Source organism: Callorhinus ursinus, unplaced genomic scaffold, assembly GCF_003265705.2.
Source record: "Callorhinus ursinus isolate GAN/ISIS: 27379988/994484 unplaced genomic scaffold, GSC_fseal_2.0 scaffold3, whole genome shotgun sequence".
NCBI classification, from domain to species: Eukaryota; Metazoa; Chordata; class Mammalia; order Carnivora; family Otariidae; genus Callorhinus; species Callorhinus ursinus.
Genome location: NW_027397065.1, coordinates 92,790,274 through 92,809,960, shown reverse-complemented (window position 1 = coordinate 92,809,960; position 19,687 = coordinate 92,790,274). Strand labels below are relative to the sequence as shown.

General features: G+C 61.8%; 1 protein-coding gene across 1 annotated transcript in view; it reads left to right on the top strand.

Annotated features, from left to right (window-relative positions):
* NKD2 (NKD inhibitor of WNT signaling pathway 2) overlaps positions 1-19,027 on the top strand; it is a 33,118-nt gene extending 14,091 nt beyond the window's left edge. The window contains exons 3-9 of the mRNA XM_073891143.1: positions 14,066-14,126; positions 15,216-15,343; positions 15,733-15,828; positions 16,223-16,370; positions 16,578-16,662; positions 17,271-17,407; positions 17,649-19,027. Coding sequence (XP_073747244.1) covers positions 14,066-14,126; positions 15,216-15,343; positions 15,733-15,828; positions 16,223-16,370; positions 16,578-16,662; positions 17,271-17,407; positions 17,649-18,208 — 1,215 coding nt within the window. The 3' untranslated portion in view covers positions 18,209-19,027. The remainder of the gene's footprint in view (positions 1-14,065; positions 14,127-15,215; positions 15,344-15,732; positions 15,829-16,222; positions 16,371-16,577; positions 16,663-17,270; positions 17,408-17,648) is intronic.
* The last annotated feature ends 660 nt before the right edge of the window (positions 19,028-19,687 follow it).

The window sequence follows — 19,687 nt, the reverse complement described above, 5'->3', positions numbered from 1 at the left end:
AGATGCTGCCCATAGGCTAATGTGGCACATTCTAGCACATTCTTTGCTTCCTACAGGTGAGGTCAGGGTTTCATGCTCAGTGCTGTGGAGCAGGATCGTGCCACAGTTCCATCCTGGGCACCTGGCCTTCTGACTGGCAGCCTGTCCCCTGTCCCCATCTCCTCCCAGGGGATGTCCTCCTACCCCCTTGGTAGCTATGCCAGGCATCAGTCTCGGCCTCACACGGCCCAGGAGCGTCTGTCCAGCCGCCCACTGGTCTTGTCCTCCAGGGTCATGCCAGGAGTAAACTCCTGAGCTGTCTCCCCAGCCCTGTGCCCACACCCTCATCTGCCCGTGACAGCGGTCCGGTCACCCTGGCCTCCCTGCCACCCCCATCACTCAGCAGTTCTGCCAACCCCTCAGACCATCCAAGGTGGAGAACCTCTTGTCGTGGCCAAGCCATGCCCATTCCCACAAGTGCTGGCTTCACACTGGGCCCCTGCCCCTTTGCTGCCCCCATGGCCGGGGAAGTGCAACCCTCCACCTGGAGCCACCCTGCCCCCCCAGGAGTCCACGTGCAGCCACGGACCCCCACCACCTGGCCTCCTGCCTGCCTGCTGTCCCAGTCTGTGGGTTTCGCGTGTGTCTTCCTGCCCTGCCTGGGGTTGTCAGCTGTCACGGGGGCCTCAGGCTGCTCCCCTGGACCATCTCCTCTTATCTCTTTCAGACCCCTGCCCTCCCACCTGCCCATTTAACCCATCTTCCCAATACCCAACTGGCTGTTCCCCACCGCCCCGGCCCAGCCAGAGCTGGGTTTCTGAGGTTCCGTGGGCCCTGTGTACCTCCCGGGGTCCCTACTGTCTCCCTGCCCACTCTGCGCTCACCAGGGTACCCTCCTGGTGGGACAGATTCCTCCACCACTCATCCTGGGCCTCCTCAGACCCGCTCCTTCTCTGCACTTGGCCACAGGCCCCTGTGGGCAGGCTGGACTACAGAACCTTCCGGGCCCCTGCCGCTCTGCAGAGCCTTGCCCAGTGGAAGCACATAGGTGTGGAGTGATCCTCTTTGCGCTGGGGGACGGGGGTGGGGGGGTACTTCAGGACTGCCCTTCATTTGCCCAGGAATCCTGGAGCCTGGTTTTCCAGATACGGAATAGGATTTCCAGAAACATTTTAATACAGCTACACTTGTTTTGGTAAATTCCCTGGAAATGGGGTAAACTGCTGGAAGCCAACCCCACAAGAGCACCAGACAAAAGCTGCTCTGCTAGGTGATGTGAACCAGCCACAGGCTTCCTGTGCAAGGTCTGGGGTGGGTTGTTAACTGCCTGCCCCCTGTCCTTGCTCCTTGTGAGGGGGCGGCTAAAAGCTGTCTCTTGCGAGGCAGGGCCTTCAGCGGCCCAGGTCATGCCCCAGCCAGCCTGCATCCATCTTCGGCGTGCGCATCCACGCAGCCCTCCCACGGAACGAAAAGGACCTCCCCCGGATGGCAGTGTCCCATATCCGTCTAGTCCTGCCACAGAGTGGCGGAGGACTGGAAGCATTGTCCTGCTCGCTGTCACGTGGGGACCCCGGCAGGGACAGGGACCAGGGCAGTGATGGGGACCACAGGTCCGCTGTTCAGCGTCCCCCGAAGGAGGCATGCATGTCCCACATTAGGTTTCTGGACACTTTGGTAGCTGTACGGACATTAGCATAATTGGCTCTTTGGCAATCTTGTTTGCTTGTTTGCAGGTGAAAACCTCTTTCCCGGTGGGGGATGGGTGTGAGCCTCTGCCGTGGGGTCACCCGCCAGGTATTCAGGCCCACACCACACTGCTCTGCTAGCTGCTGGTATAGAGAGCCTGTGGGTGGGCAAAGTGTGGGGCCGCCCTGTGGACACCCTTCCTACCCTCTGCAGCCCGTGTACTGGCCCCCCTCCATGGGCACTGGGGTCTCTCCATGTCCAGCACCTGCTGGCCCCTGCCTTGCTCAGGTTGCACGGCCCATACCACAGTGTGACTCGAAAAATCCAAACACTGTGGGCCCAGGCTGTGCAGTGCAGCTCAGGAGGAGCAAGGGGCCAGGTGCCTGCCCCCCAGGGCGTCCAGGGAGGGTGCCAGGCAGGCCCTGCGGAGGGCGCTGAGGTCAGGGTTAGTGCAGCACGGCCAGTAGCAGTCCACTGCCAGCCCTGTAGCAGATCAGACGTCAGGGCCTCCGGATGTGGAAGCTGTCTGTGTGGCCAGGAGCTGGGGATGTGGGGGCCCCCTCACCCCAGCCCAAAGGAGCCCACTGAGGCCCTTGCAAAGCACTGTCCTGTGAGCTGGAGGCCGGCTGGCTTTCCCCGTGGCCCTGGCAAGTCAGTGCCTGGCTTGAGGCCTCAGTTTCTCCATCTGTAGGTGGGGGCATGAGACTAGATACCGTCCAGTAGAAGGGGGCACGGTGTGTATCCACGCTGCCCACAGGGTCACTGCTGACCACATCTGTGCTTGAAACGTGGTGGATGCAACAGAGAAACGGATTTCTAGTGTGGTTCCATCTTAATAAATTTAAATTTAAATAGCCACATGTGGCCATGGCTGCCACGTGGACAGCACAGCTCCATCTGAAGTGTAGCAAACCCTCGAGTGTCCCTCTGCGGCTGGAGGTGGAGAAGGTGGTTTTCCTGTGTTTCGTGGAATCGTCAACCAAATCAGAGCAGAGTGTTGCAGGGGTGTAGGAACCCCTCTTCACTGCTGAGTGTGCTGGAGGTTTTGCTGTTTAAATTGTCGGACACTCTTGCAGATGTAAGAGGCAACTCAGATTATTCACACTGGTGTTTCCTGTCTCTTTGTGGGACGCACGTGCGTTCTCAGCATCATCGGAATGATGCGCACCTTGCCTCCTGGAAGGAGAAAAAGCATCGTAAATGAGCGTGAATGTGAGCGTGGCGCACGGGCCGTCCTCTCTCCAGCCAGTGCCATGCTTTGCCCATCTCCGCGGCCCCATCCTGAGAGAAATCCATCTCACGCTGCAAGTTGAAGCCGTGGTGACCCCGGGCCATGGTCCATGGTGGATACAACCCGCGGGAACACACAGGGAATTGGGATCGGCGAACATTTTGGTGCCACGGCACTTTTCACACCGTTGTGTAAAAATGTCCCTAGTAGAGTCAGAAGTGCCTGAGCTTGTGGACGAGGAGGGAAGACTGCCTATGGGAGACACCCGGGTCCAGACGCCACAGTGCGGAGGGCCGCACACACGGGCCTGCGAACTGGGCTGGCCAGACGGGCTGCTCCGGCCAGGATGGATGGACCGGGTCTGCCCCCCCACACCCCGTCTCACACAGCAGCAAGTCTGGACAGTGTGCGTGACACCACGATGTTCAGGCGATGATCCCTGAGAGGTCGAAGTCGGCTTGAAGTTCCCAGGCCACAGCACGGAAGGAGAGACACCTCTTGGGGTCTTGGGAGCCCCTAAAGAGGAGGGGCTGCCTAGAGAGTGGGGGGCAGTGCAGGGGTCCCCGCAGGTCCATGGTGGGGGCTGATCTGCACACGGGTGAAGTTGGGAAGCAGCCGCTAGAAACATATGGATACCCCAACTCCTGGGGTCCAGACGGGGGTGGGCACTCTGCTCCCATCGGCCTGCGCGACCAGGCGGGGTCCTCGGAGGGCTTCACCTATGGGCGGGGCCAGAACTGCCCCAGCCCTGCCCTCACGGAGCTTCCAGGCAGCCCCAGTCCAAAGAACTGCAAACTGTCGCAAAATACAACACTGTATGTAACAAAATCCAGCCCAAACAACGCAAGACGGAAATGTCCAGCATACAAGCAAACTTGTTCAGCCATGTGAATAATTGAGAAATCATGACCCGTGACCTGAAGAAAATCTATCAACACAGACTGAACCATGACGGAGGGGATAGCCCACAAAGACGTAAAGCCGTGATTAGAAACACGCTGCACGTGTTCGAGAAGGGAGACGTCACAGGGAGACAGCAAGTGCGAGAAGATGGAAGGAAACATAAATGCAAGTTCTAGACATGAAAACACAGCGTCGGGCCGAGCAGCACACGATGGGCCTGCAGGCAGGTGGACGCGGTGGGAGGAGAGGGTAGTGGCCTGGAAGGCGGAGCCACGCACGTGGCCCAGGACGGAGCCCTGAGAGGACAGGGGCCGCAGGACAGCATCGGCGCCTCAGAGGGTAGAAGGAAGGCAGCCAAGAAGAATTTGAGGAAATCTGGCCCCGAGTCTTCAAATTTGATAAAAACTCTCCACCGCAGACCCAAGACACTCCGTGCATTCCAAGCACACAAAGAAAGAACCACGTCAGGCTGTATGGATGACAATCAAATTGCTAAAGCCAGTAACAAGGAGAAAAACGTTAAGGCAGCCTGAGGAAAAAGCTTTGTAAATGTCATGGCAGGAGAGCAGGGCAGGAGGGAGCGGGGGCAGCGGGCAATCGAGGGAGCCCCTGTTGTGCTAGGGGGGCACCGGGAAATCCAGGGGCGTCAGTCCCGGGTCAAAGGGCAGTGTGACCAGGCCTCCCTGTGGGATCCGTCTGTGTTCACCCAGGGAGTCACCGTGCTGTGTCATCTTCCAAACGACAGGAAGAGGTTGTGACCGTGGGTGTCCCACACTCAGGGCCCGGCCTAGGCACCCACAGGTTCTTTTCTGAGTCAAGATCCTTGCTTAACAAAGACGTGTGAGGTTTCCTCCAAGTGTGAGAGGGGCAGGAGGGCCCCGCTGCAGCAGGGCGCCTGCTCCCCATTGAACTCAGGAGCCTCCAGCAACAACCGCAGAGCCGCGTGGGGCTGTATGCCGTTGTTTCCACATGACGCTAGGAAGGTGCTTTCAAAGGAAAAAAAGGGCTTGTCACCTCTCCCCGAGTAACCCAGGCCTCGGGGTCCTGTTGCTGTAACCAGATCCGAGCCCTTCAACCTTTCCAGCCCGAGTATCTCTGCTCAGCGTACGCACTGTGCAGGACCATCTAAATTAAAACAAACAAACAAAAAAAACCCCAAAACGAACTTAAAATGCATGGGTTCTTTTCCAGCGTTGGAATTAGTCTTCCTCTGACATGGAAACATAAGGCTTTAATACAAATGAAAGGAAAAGAGAAGTCCAGGGGGTTCCCGCGGGAGATTCAGAGGGAGGGGAGCTGGATTCTGGGTCTGCACTTGACACCCGGTGCATTAAACATCTTCTGCACAGGACGGGGCGGGGGTGGGGAACGGCCCAGGCTTTTGGGGAACAGGGGTCCTGTTTGTGTTCTGTGGCCTCTGTGGTCTCTGTGGCCAGTAAGCTCAGAGGACGGCAGCAGGATTTAGGTCAGTCACCCTTGATTTCCCTTCTGTGGAATTATGAATCACTAGCTCTGAAGATCAAAACAGTAGCGGGCATGTTTGGGAGAAGAAAACCAAGTCTGCAGATGAGCTGCAAAAGGATTCTCTAACATTTAGTGCTAAACAGAAAACAGAATTCCAGTGTGCTGAGAATTGAAGTCACTGAAGATATTTTTGACGTATTTATGGTCCCATCTCAATTATCCGGGGGTAGAAATGTGTGTGTGTACCTGCGTCTGCACGTGTGTGCATGTGCGTGTGCTGTGTACCTGAGTCTGCACGTATGTGCATGTGCAGTGTGTACCTGTGTCTGCGCGTATGTGTGTGAGTGTGCTGTATGTACCTGCGTCTGCACGTATGTGTGTGAGTGCTGTATGTACCTGCGTCTGCACGTATGTGTGTGTGCGCTGCGTGTACCTGCGTCTGCATGTATGTGCGTGTGCTGTGTGTACCTGCGTCTGCACGTGTGTATGTGCTTGTGCTGTGTGTGCCTGCATCTGCACGTATGTGTGTGTGTGTGCTGTGTGTACCTGCGCCTGCACGTATGTGCATGTGTGTGTGCTGTGTGTACATGCGTCCGCACGGATGTGTGTGTGTGCTGTGCGTACCTGCGTCTGCATGTATGTGTGTTCGTGTGCTGTATGTACCTGCACCTGCACGTATGTGAATGTGCATGGGCTGTGTGTACCTCCGCCTGCATGTATGTGTGCATGTGCTGTGTGTACCTGCATCTGCACGTATGTGTGTGCATGTGCTGTGTACCTGCGTTTGCACGGATGTGCATGTGCGTGTGCTGTGTGTACCTGCATCTGCACGTATGTGTGCATGTGCTGTGTGGACCTGCATCTGCATGTATATGTGTGTGCATGTGCTGTGTGGACCTGTGTCTGCAACCATGTGCGTGTGCATGTGCTGTGTGTACCTGCGTCTGCACATATGTATGTGCATGTGCTGTGTGTACCTGCGTCTGCATGTATGTGCGTGTGCTATGTGTACCTGCGTCTCCACATATGTGTGTGCGTGTGCACCTGTGTCTGCACGTATGTGCACCTGCATCTGCACATATGTGTGTGTGCATGTGCTGTGTGTACCTGCGTCTGCATGTATGTGTGTGCATGTGCTTTGTGTATAGTGTGTGCACATGCATACCTGTGCCATATGTGTGTGCAGATGAGATACAATCACACACGTGCGTACACTCACATGCATGTGTCGTCTGTGCTGAAAACTTCTCCCCCGCCCCCAGCAGCCTGCTCCCCTTCTGAATGTGGTCGGGGACTCTGGGAGGGGTGTGGATGCCCGGCGACAAGCATGCAGTCTGTGGCTGGGCCTCTGACAGCTCTCTTCCCAGTCCTGTCACTCCCTGTAGCTCACAGGCACCGCAAGCACCTGTCTCTAGGTGTGGCGGGGGGAGTCCTGGCCCCAGGGGTCTGCACCCGGCTTTTCACTGACCGCTGGTGATGATGTCTTCCCTGACGTCTTAGGGGCAGGTATTCCTCCAGCCGCCGGCCTGGGCCCACCCCTGGGAATGCACGCACTCGCTAATTCATTACGATGTGCTTGGGTGGACTGCCGGGCTGAGTCTCCCACGTGGGTCCCAGGTGGGCACTCCCGACCCCCATCGTGCGGGCTTTCAGCCATTCTGCCGCACGTTGGGCAGCCATCCCCCAGCTAGGTCCATGTGTGGGGTCCTCGGGGACTCTCTCAGGGGTCAGGGTGTTTTGGGGGGGAATGGGTGCTGTTAATCTCTGTAGAGCAGGGTAAGTGGGGTTTGTAATATATCCCATATCTTTTCTTAATAAAACAAGCAAAAGTATGGCAAACCACACTGGGGACAAAGGTGGAGGCAGAACACTTTTAGTTGCCCGACCTCATTTGGGAACTAATTTCCAGCAGAGCGCTGGCCTGTGAAGAGACAGACATATTTATTTCAGGAGACCATTTGATCCCAAAATTACTGCGTTTCTAGACATAAATTCCAAATTTGGTGATTACCAAGTCTGATTAAACAGTCCTAACCAAGAAGTACTGACGGACAAAATCGGGGCTTGAAGCCTTGTAATTTTGAAAGAAAGAGCCGGAAACCATGTGCACTCCCGTGGGAGGGCCTGCCCTCCCGTCTCCGCAGGAGGCTGTGGTCTCGGGGTCCTTGATCTCGGGCCTCCGCCGCCTCCGGAGTCCGGCGGCCCTCGGGCGGCAGAGCGGGGCCTGCGGGGCTCAGCACACATGTGTCAGAATCCTCAAGCCTGTCAAACCGCTTTGGCACATCTGAAACTGTTTAGCCGCGGAAACAGCCGCGCACTTCAAAGCCGCCATGGAGCTTCCAGACAGACGCGCTGGCGGGTCGCCTCCAAGTCCGACTCCATCCGACAGCAGCCTCCACCTCCGTCTCGGGTGTTTCTTGTCAAAACAGACCCTGTAAGGAGCCCTGCCTTCACGTCCTTAGACGTGTGGGGGCAGATGCACCCCAAATCTTCAATCCGGTGGCGTTTGGAAATGGCCTCGGGTTCCTGGCAGGCAGGAGTCGGCCTTCTCCTTGGAGGGGCCCCTGCCCATCTCCTCCCTACACCTGCAGTCCTGCCCGCCTCCTGCCTGCCTCCTGCCCTGGCCCTGCGCTCTTGACCCTTGCCCCTGCTGGCCCTGGCACTCGTCCTCACTCCTCTGGGGGACCCCGGCCTTGCTCATTGCCCTTCCCCACAAGGTCCAGTTCTGCATGCTGACCCCAAATCCCCACCTCTCACCCCACATCAATCCCACCCCATGTCCTGCACCCCGACAACCAGAGCAGGAGCCCAGGCACTTCCCAAACTGCCCCAAAGTGGCCTTGGTGACTTGCAGCACAAGCCTGCTGTTGGACCGCCTAGGGGACCCCCCAGGCTGGGCCTCTCCTCTGCAGCCCTCGGCCTCCTCTCTAAGACTCACAGACCCTCACCTGCACTGTCACTCCGCCACCTCCTGCAGGCAGCTCCCTGCCCCAGCCTCCACCTGGCACCTGGCAGCCAGCACCCAGCACCCAGCACCCTCCACCCGGCACCCGGAACCCTCCACCCAGCACCTGGCACCCGGCGCCCAGGGCTGCCACTGCCAGCAGGACCAGCCCCAGCAGAGGTTGTTCTAGGGGCTCCCGACGCCCTTTGCTTCTGGGAGTTTCGGGGCTGGTCAGGCAGTACTGACTGCAGAAGCCGAGGGCTGGTGGTTGTCGTGGGTCCTTGCCATGCAGCCACGCAGAGCCACGTACCTGCTGCACCTGTCAGGACAGGGAGGGGAGGTTAGGCTACATCCCTGAGGGTCAGAAACCCTGGCAGGCTCGTCGGAAGCCCCCACGGTGAGGGCCGAGGTGGCGGAGTGCTGGGCAGCTGGGGGCACGGCGTGGAGAGGCGCTCTGTGAATCCGGGAGCACTGTCTTCCACTTCATGGGGACACTTGGTGAACAGCAGCTCTAGGTGGGTCTCTGTTAAAGGGCCACCCTCCCCTGAGGGTCTGGGAGGCCCCGGTGGCTGTTACATCATCGAGAGCATTTGGTTCTGGAAAACGGCCAGCAACACACCTGCCTGGGGAGGCTCGTCCTGCTCCCCCACCCGAGCTCCCTGTCCCCTGCTCCACAGGGCGCCCCCTCCCCTCCTCTATTCCTCCCCTCCCCCATCTCTCTTCTTCCTCCATCCCTGCCTGGACTCCCTGCCACAGCGCGGCCCGCCTCCTCTCCCAGGCCCACCCCTTACATTCAAGGAACCAGAGTATTTCCAGGACCCTAGGGGTCGCAGGGGCTCCAGGTCATGAGGGGGCCCCTCTGCATTTTTAATGCAAAAGAAGGGGCAGTTCACAGAGTGGCATTGGGCAAGGGTGGTTCCCCAGTGGTGGAGGAAGGCGTGTCCCCACCCTGTGCCTGCAGCCCAGCCCTCCATGGGGACACGGCGGTATGTCCTTGGATCCTTGCTTTTGTTCCTCTGGACTCAACATGCAGCGGGTTTCTGGACAGGAAAACGAATTCTCTGGAAAAGCCCAGGGAGTCCTCCTGGAGTCTCTGGAAGCAAACCCGCAGCTGCCCTTCCAGCGATCTGTCCCCTCATTTTTGCTAGTAGCCTGGCTTTGAGGCAGGAGCCATCTCCCCGTTGTATTCAGGATGCTCTCACGGGGGCCTTGCGTTTACAACAGACCCGTTCCAGAGTGCCCAGCGTTCTCTGTGGAGAGCAGGTTTTGAAACAGACGCTCTAACAGGTTGAGAAGGAAGAGTTCCTAGAAAGGCATGTGCGTGTGCCACGCACTTTTCCTCGGGGTCTTTCCAGGAGTCGGGGAAATGGATTTCCAAGGAAAACAGACCACTCTCAAAACCCGGGAGTATGTTTGCTGAAATACAGATGCACCGAATTCTGGAGGCTAGGAACATTGAAATTTGAAAAGCACACTCCTTCTGGGGGGGACTGTTTGCATCACAAAACGCTTCTCCTTCCCGTAACCTCAACACCCCCACACCCACGTGGCCTTAGTTAGGGGCCGGTCCCCTGCCCTCCTCCGGGATGCGTGTGACCTCAGACCTCCCGCCATGGGCTGGATGGCTGGCATTGTACAGTTCTGGTGGCGTGGGTGTCTCCAAGGGCAGTGTCTGTGGTCTGGGGGTCCGTAGGAATGTGTGACTGGACCTTCTGGCTCTTCAGGGCAGGCCAGGAGCTGAGATTTTTCTTCCAAACTCCCAACACCTCTGCACCCACGGGCAGCTGTGTGGGTGCCTGGCAGGTTCACCCGGGCAATCCGGGCTCCTCCAGGACCTGTCCAGGCTGGGGGCTGCTTGTAGGGAGGACGGGGACCTAAGGGGTCTGAGCTCAGGGCAGAGTCTCAGGAAGACATGTGGATGGTGGCCTCTGGGACAGCTGCCCAAGGGCCCACATGGCCTCTTCTGAGTCCTGCAGAGGGTGAGAGGGACAGGGATGGCACCATGGGGACAGTGGCCGAGGCCACAGCCACCGAATGTGGCTTGTACTCCTGCCCCGGCAGCCAGCAGTGCCCGGCTGATGCTGGACGATGTGTGGTTGGCAGCCAGAGGCGGGAGCGTAGTCCGGGAGGGAGCTGCCCCGTGGGTCAGCAGGAGGCCTGGCCAGCACTGGGTGGGCCGAGCCGCCAAGAGGCCCCTGCAGCAGGGACAGAGCCACCGCCAGTGTGGGGAGCAAGGAGGACTCTGTGCAGAGACCTTGTGTTGGGAAAGCCAGGAGGGCAGGGGCAGCGGGGGAGGGCAGGGGCAGCCGGGGAGGGCAGGGGCAGCCGGGGAGGGCAGGGGCAGCGGGGGAGGGCAGGGGCAGCCGGGGAGGGCAGGGGCAGCGGGGGAGGGCAGGGGCAGCGGGGGAGGGCAGGGGCAGCAGGCCGAAGGAGTGAGAGGCTGGCAAGGGGCTTCATGTTCACTGCAGGAGGCTGGACTCCTCCGGGGGGAGCGAAGGGCCTGGGGGCCGCTGCTGTGGGAGGCGGGCCCTTGGGTTCCTGGGCAGGGCAGGCGGCGGCTGGCCAGGGGTGGTGGTAGGTTTGGTCCGTCCCAGAGAAAGCTCTCGGCCCTTGGTTTAGCCAAAGCAGCACAGATGGAAGGGCATTTTGTGTGACCTTTGCGACCGGGACCAATTTGTCTGGAGTTGGCAGTCTCAGGGACCAGAATCGTTACTTTTCCCCACAAATGACCCCCTTTTCCCTGTTTGACCCCCTCCGTGCCTCTGGGGCAGTTCCCGTGTGCTCCTGCGTCGGGGCGGATGGAGTTCTGCCACGGAAGCTGGCCGAGCCAGGCCTGCCACCCCGTGCCACACGCCCGTGTTGGCGCTGCCCCACTTGTGCTGACCGCGTGCATCCTGGTACGGCCTCGTTACTGTGGGAGACCAGCCGAGGGTCCGTGCTCCCGCTTCCGGGTCTCGGGCCCCACTGCCCACCCGGGAGCCAGCGGCTCCGCCAGCATCACTGGGCTCGGGCACGGGCACGGAGGCAGGTCTCGGGGTGACTCAGCGCCTTCCTGCGGAGTTGTGCACATCTGGGTCTCATCCTTACGTCCACGGGGGCGTGGGTCCTGCTGCTCTTTTTACTTCCGGGATTGTAGAGGGGGTGAGCAGAGTGCTGGGTCGTGGCAGAAGCATCTAGAATCCTGCTGGATCTGAGCACTCTGACCCTTAGCCTGGCAGGGACCCTGGGGGATGCGTGGCGCGGGGTGGTCAGAGCCCTGGGGACCTTTCACCGGGCAGGTTCCGGGCCACGCAACTGGGTCCCGTGGAGAAAGTCTGATGGGGTGTCCCCTGGGGGCCCCCCGGCCTGGGCCTCAGCCGACCACCTTTTGTAACACGACTTCTTTCTCAGGTTCTGCGGACATAACCCTCCCGTGCCCTGTCCTTCCCCAGAGGAGGCCAACCCTGCACAGGCCACATCCCGAGACTCAGGTGCCACCTCGCTCCCCACGGATGCGGGGACCTCAGCCTCGTGGCTTGTTCTGTTCTGCAGAAAAAACTTGGAAGTGCCGGGTCTCTCTCTTAATGTCCACCGGGGACAGAGCTCAGCCTTGCCCCCACAGGGGAGAGCGGGCCGCGTGCTCCCAGGAACCCCTGTGGCGGCACAAGGACCCCGTGCGCCCCGAGGGGCTCCTTAGCGCTGCAGCAAAAGCTGCCGATGTCAGCGGCCGCACAACCGGGCGTCTGTCTGTTATGAGGGGTGCAAGTGTACTTCCCCACTGGCGTTCCGAGAAGGAGCTACACAGCGGCCTGGTCCTGGGGTGGACGTGTGGGGACTGGGGTCCTCCTCCGGCCGCCCAGAGCCCTTCCTGGGCCCAGGGACCCGCGGTGGCGCCCACGGCCCTGTCCCGTCAGAGCCCGGTGCAGGCTCCCTCCCGGTGGGCGTCTCCTCGCTGCTGGGCCCCACCTGTTGCAGACCCACCCGCTCAGCCTGCAGATCTTCCGAGAGCCAGGAGTGCTCCGTGGGTCATGCCTCCCGGGAGACCCCCTTCTCCAGGTGGAGGGGCCGTCTGGGCTTGCCCTCACCAAACCCCGGGGGCAGCGTGCGCCCAGGATGCTGGGTGTGTGTGTATAGGCTCTGTTTCCTTGTGCCCGAGTATTTAGGCACATTAGGAGCATTTCATGTTCCTCTTTATGCCTCCTGCAAAACAATCAGTTTGTGCATTTGGGTGAATGTTCCAGTTCTTTTTCACGGTTTTTGTTTTGTTGGTTGTTGAGCCTTGCACGCAAAAAGAACATGCTAGAGATGCTGTGCTTTTTAAACACCTGACATGCGTATTCTGGCTTTGAAGAGGGCCTGGGTCCCTTTTCCTCCTGCTGTGGACACAGGCCACCCTCGAGGGCATGGTCAGGAGGGTGCTGGGAGAGTCGGGCTGGCAGCACCAGGCCCCTCGCTGGGCGGCCTGTGAGCACACGGCAGATGCCGTGAAGGCAGATCCATCGCACAGCACCCCGTTTGTTTCATGTGGAGCCCAGCGCCTCGGGCAGGCCCCTGTGGTCCCCTGTGGGCCCCGGGCCAGTGCAAGGATGCTGCCAGGCTGCCCCCGGAGGATGGGGGGCTCCGGATGGTTTGGGCGAACCCCGAGGGGCCGGGGACGAGGCTGCTCCATGGCTGACTGTGGCGTTGTCCTCCCATCGCTGGCCCCCGAGCCGCCCATGCCCGCCGACACGCCCTGGACAGCAGCTTGTAGGTTTGACCGCCCCGGGAGAATGCTGCTCATTCCCAGTCCGTCTGGGGAGCAGGAGGAGAGCTGGCCCCACGTGCCCCCGCTTGTGGCGCTGGCTTCAGGCCCATTTGCGGATGGGAGCGGGGTCCAGTCCCCTCCCCTGCCCATAGCCTAGGGGTGGCGGTGGGTCCGTCGGAAACCTTCCACCATCCCTTGCCAGGATCCTAACCAAGCAGTGCGGTGGCAGTGGGACCCCCATACCCCCTGCCTGCTGCCTGTTGAGCCAGAGCATCTGGGGTGTTGGGTGCCCTTGGGGGATGAGCCCGAGGGCCCCTTGCCAACTTGGAAGCCAGGCCAGGGTCTGCAGGGGCGCCCGGGTGGCCTGGGTGTCCTATCAGGAGAAATGATACAGCAGTAGGGCCCAGGAGGACTCCAGCCACGGAGTGAGGGCTCTCCTTCCCACCCTCTGCAGGGCTTGGAGCCGGAGATGTCCAGGTAGCCCCTGGTGCCTGGCTGCCGGAGAGCCGCCCTGGGAGGTGCCCTGCTTCCTGGGGAGGCCGGTGTCCACGCCATCCGGGGACCCTTTGATTCAGGGAGGCTTCCCTGATCACATCATTGCTGTTTCTTTGTCCACGTTGTTCACGTCTGTGAATTATTTTGGAGGCCACAAACAACTCTGCAGCTTCCCTCCCTAAACCACCCCCCACGCGGGCGGCGATCCTTTCCCATTTTTCCGCAACTGGTCTTGAGGTGGGCCGAGGAGGCCGAGGGGCTCCTGCCTGGCAAGCGTGCCCATGCCCTCTGCCCTGTTCTTGCAGGAAGGGCCGGCAGCGGCTGGGGAGCCCCGCGTGGACAGCCTGTCCTGTGCCCGTCTCGCTCAGCAGACGGAGCCGCTCGGCCAGCGCGTGCAGGGCTCACTTAGCAGCAGCTGCTGTGGTCACAGGCGGCCACGGCCTCTGGACACGGTGCCGAGGGAGCTGGGCAACGGGGGGGCGGGGGCTGCTTTCTAAACTCCAAGGCTCAGCGTGGCGTGGAGGGGTTGGCGCACTTCTGGGCGGAGAGTGCCTGACAGCCCAGGGGGCTGGAGTCCGGCGCGGCCGCCCGGGGCTCGTGCCGGGGTCTCCACCGCTGAGCCTCCCTGTTGTCCCTGCAGGAGCCGCCTGGCGGGGACCCGAAGGAGGGGCCTTTCTGGGAGGACCAGTGTCCCCTCGAGGGTAAGCCGTCCTCCCCAAACCTCATAAACTAGCCGTGCCCAGAGCACACGCCAGAAGCTGCCCTCAGAGCTCTGACCACGGGGGCCCCGCTCCTCAGCGTGTCCCACCAAGCCCAGACCAGCGCAGGCGGGCCACGGTCTCCGCTCTCAAAGGCAATTTGGTCTTAAAATATACTTGGAAATACATTTCTTCTGGGGCCCCTTACATGAATTAGGGGATTTGGATTTTGGATCTGGGGATCTGAGAAGCAAATGTTGGAGTCTCTGAGCTTTTATGTCTTCGGAGTTGCCACGAGCCTGTGCATGCAGGTGGGACAGCTAGGCTTTGTATGGAAGCCATTCGGCGAATCCACGGGTCAGGTCTGGGTGCCTGAAACGGTCAGCGTGTCAATTGCTGACCAACTGGAGTCCCTGCCACACGTGAGCTTCTGCCGCGGAGTGTGACGGGTGATCAGACGTGCGTCACTCGGGGTGGGGAGTTGTGTGGGATGCGAGGAGGCTGACCAGAAGGCCACCTTCAGGGCTCCGAGACCCTCGCCACCGGGGACTCAGGCCTGAGCAGGTTCCCCACTCCACCGGCACGAACATGTGTCGGCCACTGCTAAGCTGGGGTGGGCCTGAGCTCCAATCCTGGAGAATAAGCAAGTGCAGTTGTCCATCCGTCCCCGGAGCCTGGGGACGAGGGGCTGCCCAGCGGACACGCAGCACACACATGCCCCTGGGTCCTGGCGTCCAGGGGTAACTGCACTGTGTGGATGGGGAGGGGGCGCAGGGCGAGGCAGTCAGGCCGGGACCTCCCTGCCACAGCCTGCCGGGCACCTGCCCCTCACCCTGTGTGCCCGGGCCCCCGCTGCCCGGGCGGGGGCCCACACACCTGGCCCTGGCTAACCCAGGGGAGGGCCGCCCCGCCCTCTGCACGGCTCCCTTGATGCCCCCTTGTTCTGAAGGACGGGCTCTCAGGTCAGGCCTTGGTGGAGGGATCAGAGGTTGGCGTGGACTCTGAGGCTCCCTGGCCCCACCTCCTGCACCCCGCTGCCCCCGTCCCCGTCTGGCCCAGAAAGGACCCTTCCCAACCCTCTCCTCCCTCCAGTGGCGCTCCCCCCGGAGAAGGCCGAGGGCCGTGAGGGCACAGGACCGATCTCCAGTGTGGTCGATGGAGAGAGAGCAGCAAGCCGGGAGGGCCCACGAGGGCCGGGCAAGAAGCACCTCAATATCGATGTAGGTCTTTGCTCCCCCTGCCCCTCGGGAGGCCGTGGGCCGGGGCGGGCGCTGCCCTCGGGAGGCATCGGTTCCAGGCAGGCGCAGTGGGCCCTCAGTGGGCGTCTGTGGACCCTGCAGTCTGGCAGGTGCGGCTGCGGTCGGGTGGCTGGAGGTGGTTTAAAAGCTCAAGTGTGCTTCCAGTGAAGGTCAGCGGGCTCCAGAGGGGGGGTGTTGCTGTGAGTTCAGTCAAAACTGACCACTCTGACACCAGAGAATTTGAGGCACTTCCGGGGCGTGAAGGACACAGAAACCGGCCTGGGGCCGTGGGAGGGGCTGGTCTTCCCAGGAGGGCAGGGGGCCCAGGGCCCAGGGTGAGCCAGCCGTCCTCTGCCCCACGTGCCCTGCAGGGGCTGCAGTGTGACGTCTCCGTGGAGGGGGACAGCCACCAGGAGTGGACGTTCACGCTCTACGGCTTCGACCACAGCGGCAAGGCCACCAGGGAGGTGATGCACCCGGCCGCCCTGGACAGGCAGATGCTGCCCCCGTCCCAGGAGGCAGGCGGGGCGGGGCTGGGGGGGGCCTCTGTCTGGGGTTCGACTCCCCAGGGCGGGCGGTAAGGGCACCAGGGGCCCCCTGCACTCTCCTCGGCTGGCCTGTGTGCAGAATGTGACACCCGACTGCTAATCCCTGAACATAGACTCGGGGTCAGATTTAAGCATCCACGAGATGTGATCCCGGTACCAGCAGGGCTGCCCCAGGCTGCCCGGGGTGCACACAGGGCTAGATGCAGGGGGGCGGAAAGGCCGCTGGGACAGGCGTGTGTGTGGGAAGCCGCCTGGAGGCAGCCGAGGGCCCCCTACCCAGTCAGCCTGTCAGTGACGTCGGGGCCGTCCTCAGGACATGTCCAGCCTGGTGCACACCATCTACGAGGCGGTCGATGCCTCCGTGAGCCACTCGTCTGGCAGCAGCAGGACCCTCCGCGTGAAGCTGACCGTCAGCCCTGAGTCTCCCAGCAAGAGGAAGGAGAGTCCCCCCACAGGCCAGGGTGAGGGGCTGCGCTGCTCAGACACCCCGGAGACCCTGCTTGAGACGGCAGCCCTGTCCCCACAGTGCTCACCGCTCATTCCCCGAGCCTCTTGTTACTGGTCAGCTCCATTTACCGGTCAGCGCCCCGACCCTCCGAGGACGAAACGCCTGTCTGGTAAAGGAGTGCGTGAGTGGATGAGCAGGGAATGCGCCGCCCCTCTTTCAGACCGGGAGCCCACTCGCTGCAGGACGGAGGCCGAGCTCACTGGGGACCCCGGGGGGGCCGACAAGAGGCCGTCCGCACACGCCAGGTGAGGGACTGCGGTCCGGCTCCGTCCTCTGGCTTGTCCTCAGTGGGAGCAGCCCGCCCACCCTTGCCACTTGCAGGCCTCAGGGCTGTCCCCTCAGGACGGGGCCACCAAGCCAGGCACCTGGCGCAGAGGGCGGGATGCTGACCGAGGGGCCTGGGCATGGCCCACCGTCAGGGTGAGGGCAGCATCTTGGGGCCTCTGTGGCGGCTGACGCTCTGGCTGGGGCTGAGTGCACTTGGTGTCTGAGAGGCGGGTGAGCCTTGAGGCGCTCCATCGCCACGCTCTGGTGCCCTGTGGGTGTCACTGGGCAGTCTGGAGGGCCCGGCGTGGTGACCCGCTCTCTGCCGCAGACTCTAACGGTCCATCTCTCGTGAGTTCTGTGGGGCATCCCCGACGCTGGTGCTGGGGTTTTGTTGGGGGCCCCCGGGGCTGTCTGGGGGCCTTGCTGTCCTTGGTGGCCTTCCTCCTGTTGCCCTTTGGAGCAGTGGGTGCTGGTCAGGGCCCCCTGCCCAGGACCCTGAGACCGCCCACCGCAGGCACCCCTTCCGCTCCAAGTGCCCTGCTCTGGCCTCGTGCGGCCCCAGGAGCTCAGGCCCTCATTCCTGCAGCGCATGCAGGAGGCCCGGTGCCGCCCCCCACCCCTGCTGCGAGCGCGGCCCGTACTGCGTGGACGAGAACACCGAGCGGAGAAATCATTACCTGGACCTGGCTGGGATCGAGAACTACACATCTAAGTTCGGAGCTGGTAGGTGCTGGAGACCGACCCTGGGTATGAGGCCCTGGGTACAGACACCTCGGCAATAGGAGCCCCACCTGAGCATCCTGGGGTCCCTGCAACGAACCACACTACAGTATTGCATCCAAAGGTGGGCACCCTGTTCAGGTGTGTGGGTCGTACCTGCTCCAAGGTGAGACGTCCTGGGCCCTGGGCACCCCGTGTCCGCAGGGGTCCCGCCGTGGGTCTCACAGGCACCCTGTCTCTGCAGGGGCCCCATCGGCACAGGCTAAGCAGGAGCACCCGGGCAAGGCCGTGCACCCCCAAAGCAGGTCCCGCTCCCAGGAGGCGGACACACACACTGCCCTCCAGCGCAGGTCCCAGGTGCTGGCCGACCACCCACTGCCGGCCACAGAGCCCACCGTCAGGGCCCTGGACGTGCAGCCCCGGTTGAAGGGGCAGGAGAAGCAGCTTCTCAAGTCCCCCAGGGGCTCAGGGCGGCCACCTGGGGCGCCGGGCGCCTGCAAGCCCGGGAGAGCCTTCGGCTACGCCCCGCCGGCTGCCCCACCCCAGGCCTCCCAGGACAGCCACCGCCTCCCACAGCCCCCACCACAGCCCTACGGCCACAGGCGGTCCCGGCAAAAGAGCAGGGAAGTCCACTCGCCGCTCAAGGTGGCGCTCGGCCAGCCTGTGGCGCTGGAGCACCAGGTGGTGCGGGACTTGCCGCCAGTGCTGGTGGGAGAGGCCTATGCAGTGCCCATGGTCCAGCGCCACGAGCACCACCACCGCCACGAGCACCACCACCACCACCACCACCACCACGCATCCTAGCGTGTGGCTGGGTGGGGCCGCCATGGAGGTGCACCACGGAGGTGCGCCCCTCTGGGCTCCGCACAGACGCCAGGCCCACGTGGACATGTGGGATGTCACTGGCGGCTCAGTTAGGAAGCTCTTTCATGTCACCCTTAAAACCAAGTGCGGAAAAATACACGAGCATCTGCTCGGATTCCAAACGAAGCCCCGTGGTGCTGGGGGCTCCGCTCGGGCACGCCGCATGCTCGGGGCGCACAGGGTGGCGAGGGCTCCCTGTTGGGCGGCCCTTCCTGTAATTTGGTCATTATGAAGTCAGAGGGGTGGGGTCGGGGCAGCCTGTGTTCAGGGTGCATGCGGCCCCCATGCGCTGATGGACAGAGGGCGGGCGGCCTTGCGGGACACAGAGCCATCGGGAACCGTGGCGGGAGACAGTGGGGCAGGGTCGAGGCCCACGGGAGGCGGCCTCTGGACTTGCATCATCAGTGGACAGCATCTTCAGCATCTTCCCAGTGTCATCTGTGGACAGAGACGTGGACAACGGGCAGGCTTCTCATGCTTGGTGGACACACACACGCAAACATCCAAACACTCGGGCACAGCCTCCGTGAAGCTCCCCTTTAGGAAAGCGGAATTCCCTCTGGGACATCAAGAGAGGGGCTGCAGACAAGCAGGAAGGCCTGGGGGTGCGGGCAGCGGGAGGCAGGAGGCTCTAGAAGAGCAAGCTGACCTGCCAGCAACTTGAGGTCTGTGCCGGCGGTTCCACATTGTCTTCTGGGCGCCATGGTTGAGAAAGCCCTGGTGGTTGAGGCATGAGCAAGCCACCCGCCCCGGCTCAATAAAAATACGTGCATTTTGTACTGTGTCATACCTTGTAGTAAAACAAGCATTTCAGAGACGTTCTGTCCACCTGCACCGGCAGTGTGTGGGCACGCGTGTGCGGACCAGGCCGCCCCACCGGGTGCGTGGGAGAGCCGCGTCCGTCTCTTACGCACACGTACGTGCACATTCCGTATTGATGGATAAGCTTTCCCCCCATTTTACTGCATAAGCAAACAAGAAACCCCAAAACCTAAGCCCCAAATTGGGCTCGTGGTAACGGGACACTTGGCACCGCATCTGGGGCCGTGCGGACCAAGGCTGACAGACAGTGGCCGTGTGTAAGCGGGGCTCCGTCTGGAGAGGCCGGGGGCAGCACCTGCCCCCCTCCTCTCCCCACAACATCCGCACGCCATGCCTGCCCCTGCGAGACCCCCACGCCACCCTCATCCCAGGGGGCCGTTCTCGGCTGTGTTTCCTCACCGCACTTGGGGAGACCTGTGTCCCCACCAGCACGCTAGCCTCACCCATGCCTGCTACCTGGAACCTCGTTCCTGTCTGCTCCTGGGCGCCAACCCACGAGCTCCGAGGCCACACGCCTTGTCCTCAGTACCAGGCACAACACCACACACAGGGGCAGCCTAGTGGGCACTGGAGGGTGAAGGAATGAGTGAGCCAGGA